We start from the raw sequence: 4,113 nt of genomic DNA on the forward strand, positions 1-4,113 counted from the left end.
CTTGTTAATTCCTTAGCTAAGTTAAGAATGTGGCATGAGTGTAAAAGTAATACTATAATTATACACATTAAGAATAATATGAAAATATATTGTAGGGATTAGAATTGAAGCAAAAAGGAAGCCTGAGAATATACTTGCTTATATATTCATAGCTTTGAAACAAAAAGGAAGAAGTCTATAAGAACAAAGAATGCACTAAAAGAAAATTAATTTTTATTTTGGCTAGAATTATTTGGAAAAATAAATTTAAACTTCAATCACATAGCTATAAGTATATTCTCTTTGCCATAATAAAATAAAATAAAACCATAAATCTCCACTATATTAATGACTTAGGAGAACTAAAAATTGGTTAATTTCTGTTGAATTTAAAAAAAAAAAAAAAGAAACTCATTTAGGAGATGCTGCGAATGCCTTTGGAGTGTCGCAAAAGTTCTGAATCAGTTGTGGAGCATAAGGGGCTAAGGGGAAAAAAACTGACCAACAACTCTTGCTGATATTTAGAATTGCATTACAACAAGAAGAGGAAGGGGTAAGACCTCCAATTGGAAAAGTGAAAAGTGACAGCAAGCATCCTTCAATACCATTAAAGGACGCCAAACACTGATTAATTTGAGAAGTTCCTGGAAGTCCAGGAATTCCTGGAAATCCAGGTAATAGCTGGGTGTGACTTGGTTGCACCAACATTGCAATCCAAGTGGCCAGAAGCAGTAATTGAATGGTTTGTTGAGCTTTGCCTGACATGTTTGATTGGTAAATTTTTTTGTCTTTTCGTATTACTAGGAGTTAATTGATCAAGAGCAGTCTATTGCAATGAAAAATTGAAACGAATAGAGCGACTATTTATGCTATAGTAGAAATGTGAGTAATTAAGCTTGTTTAATACTATTTTTAATACTATTTATAATATTAACTCAGTCGTTACTAAATCGTTAATTTTGGAGTGAATTCTAACTGTTGATTTACTTAAACGTTTATCGAAACTGATGATTTATGTTAGGTTCCTAGAGAATAATTCACTCCTGCTTATAGAAGCTCCAATTAATGGACAAAATTTTGTATAGTAAGTCTACGATGGTATCTTTTTTTCTTAATTAGACGAATGTGCATTAAACAAAGACCGAGTCTTCTTACTAATTTAAAGAATTAAAGCTTCATTACAACAAAATAAATTCTCACGTTGCTTTTTGATCAAGCATATTCTTTGTTTACAAATACTTCATCAAATCAGATCGACACTACAAAAAGAATTTGCATTACTCATTGAAAATAAAAAATTCCTACTAGGATGATTTAGAGGTTTTTAATTCACTAAGAGAATAATTACTCCTTAAAAATTAAATACAAAGTTTGTTAGAATTGGATGTCTATCCCTTTTAGAATTTCGAGTTTATCAAATCGAATATCTATCCTTTTTAGACTCTTAGACTTTGTATATTTTTTTGTGTTCCTTCATTAACTTAAATAGAACAGAACGCCAATCATAACTAATCTTAAGAAATAAATAATCACCAAACCACATATAAGAATGATTCTAATTGCATATTTATAGAAATGGTAGTTCTAATATCATCTCTTTGGGGAAGGTCTAGTAGTTTTCTTATAATTATAAATAACGATGTAACTTTAGCTTATACAGTTTTGAATATAATTTTGGGTCATGTCTTATCTATATAATTTTTTTTTTTTGGTTAGTTTCTTAGTGGGGCTCTTTTTGGTTAACGTCTCCGTAATTTATTTTCTCTTTGTTCTTAGGACATTAAGCGATTAACCGTAAAATTTCATTACACTTTTTAGTGAATTTAATAGCCAACATCACATTAGTGATTAACCATAAAATTCCCCTTAAAAATTAATTCATTGTTGGCACCAACAAAAGGAGTTGGTTAAGACTAATGTGCACATGTCAATGCTTGAGAATCATAGCTTAGAAGCGAAAAGGAAATTAACTAAAAGAAAATTATTTGATTTTCTAATTTATTTATAATGAATTGCAAAAATAGATTTATACCTCATTAACCCAACCAAGCATTTCCTTCTTACTTGAATAAAACATTAAATCTCCACTAACTTACTAACTTATGAGCACTAGAATTTGGTTGATTTCCTTTTGCATTTGAAGAAACGGAAATTATTTAGCATGAGGTGAAGATGACTTTTAAATGTTGCAGAAGTTCTCGATCAGTGGTGGAGTATAAGGGGTTAAGGGGAAAAAAAGAGACCAACAAATCTTATTGATATTTACAAATGTGTTGCAGCAGGAAGAGGAAGGGTTAAGACCACCAATTGGAAAAGTAAAAAGTGATGACATGCACTCTTGAATGCCACTCAAAGATGCTAAACACTGATTAATTTGTGAAGTTATTGGAAGTCCTGAAATTTTCAGAAATCTTGGTAGCAACTGGGCGTGTCCTGGTTAGACCAATATCGCAACCCATGTGACCAAAAGCAATAGTGGACCAGCTTGTTGAGTTTTGCTAGACATATTTGATTAGTAGATTTTTTACTTTTTGTTAGTACTAGAGTTGATTGATAAAAAAGAGCAGCTTACAAGGATGAACGGTTGAAATGAAGAGAATGAGTATTTATTTTATAACAGAAATGAAACTTATTGAGATTCTTAATTACCATTTTTAAATTACAACATTAATTTAATGGTTATTAAGTTATTAATTTTGGATCAAATTCTAACGGTAGATTTACTTGAACATTAGTTATAGAATATGATAATTTATATTTATCTACAGGGATTTTGTCGTCTCTTAGTCTACCCAAAAAATATTTTTTTTTTTTTTAAAAGAATTTATCCAAGCTCTAACTAAGAGAAAAAATTATATATACTAAATCTATCATGATAACATTTTTTCTGATTAAATGTATCACTCTCATTGTCTACGGATTACTGTCTTAAAGCTACAATAAGAAGTTTTTCTACACCCGCATAACAATAATAAAATAATAATATTCTCCTAGGCCAATCTCGTATGGGGATATAAAATATAATATTATGTGGATTTTAAACTTTCTCTTAATACATATTTATAGAACTTATTAAAACTGAGAACAAATTCATGTTGTTAAGTTTGTTCTTTGCATTCTAATACTTAATCAAACTCTGTCAAAACACTAAAACAAAAATTGCATTTTTTTTTAATTGAAAATGAGGAAATCTTTAGAATCTGATGTTATGTTTTTGCGTGTATATATAGGAGGTATATATTAACTATACACTTTGTTGAATAAATAACTAAATAAATCTTATTACATTTTGCATACATAGTATTGTATATCTCGGTGAATGTGTCTCTCAATAAGATTTTCAATGATATATTTAAATACGAAATAAGTAATTCTTCCTAACCATATAGTTACCTTTGATTTCATTGAGATATTGTGGTTGTCCTTCTGTAAAGTATTTAAAGAGGTATAAGAAAAATATCTAATTACGTTTATACAGAAATAATAGTTCTCACGAATCTCTTTGATGATTTTGAATGGTCAGAAAAATATTTAATATTTTGAAAAATTTGAATGTTGTGAATATCGTATCAAAAATACTTTATCTCTTTGATATGAATTATTAGTACCTTTAATATTATTTAATCATATGATAATTATATATTTCAAGACTAATATGAAATTCAATTGTAAGATTTACTGGGATTATAAAAAGCCGTTGGATCTATTAGGAGCAAATTCTATTAATACCGATCTATTGATGATGGTTGATAATATATTTAACTATATATGTGTTGAGAAGCAAAAATAACTATATATATAGATACGTTGAAAAGGAAAAAGAAAAACAAATGTAAGAAAATAGAAAATGAACTAAATTAATGTTTTTCAATTTTTATTTATGATAGAATTACTTGCATTAAACAAAACTATTTAAGCTCAATTCAACAAACTAAACATTTCTTTATCAGAAGAAAATACAATAAAATCTTAAATCTCCAATGAATTACTTAATTTAGGGTACTTAGAAATTGGTTGATTTTCCATGGGGCTTGAAAAAGCTGAACTCATTCAAGAGGTGGTGGAGATGCTTTTTGAGTGCTGCAAAAGTTCTGAATCAGTTGTGGAGTATTTGGGACTAAGGGGAAAATAAAT

The 4,113-nt window shown here is 28.5% G+C and overlaps 1 protein-coding gene across 1 annotated transcript; it reads right to left on the reverse strand.

Annotated features, from left to right (window-relative positions):
- Nucleotides 1-390: 390 nt before the first annotated feature.
- Nucleotides 391-744, reverse strand: LOC148253137 (uncharacterized). Its single transcript, XM_088208549.1, has one exon. It carries the CDS (start codon nt 742-744, stop codon nt 391-393), a length of 354 nt encoding a protein of 117 aa, XP_088064675.1.
- Between the last annotated feature and the right edge of the window lie 3,369 nt (nt 745-4,113).

This window comes from Carica papaya, chromosome 7 (genome assembly GCF_054855325.1).
Source record: "Carica papaya isolate Zhongbai chromosome 7, ASM5485532v1, whole genome shotgun sequence".
Lineage (NCBI taxonomy): Eukaryota > Viridiplantae > Streptophyta > Magnoliopsida > Brassicales > Caricaceae > Carica > Carica papaya.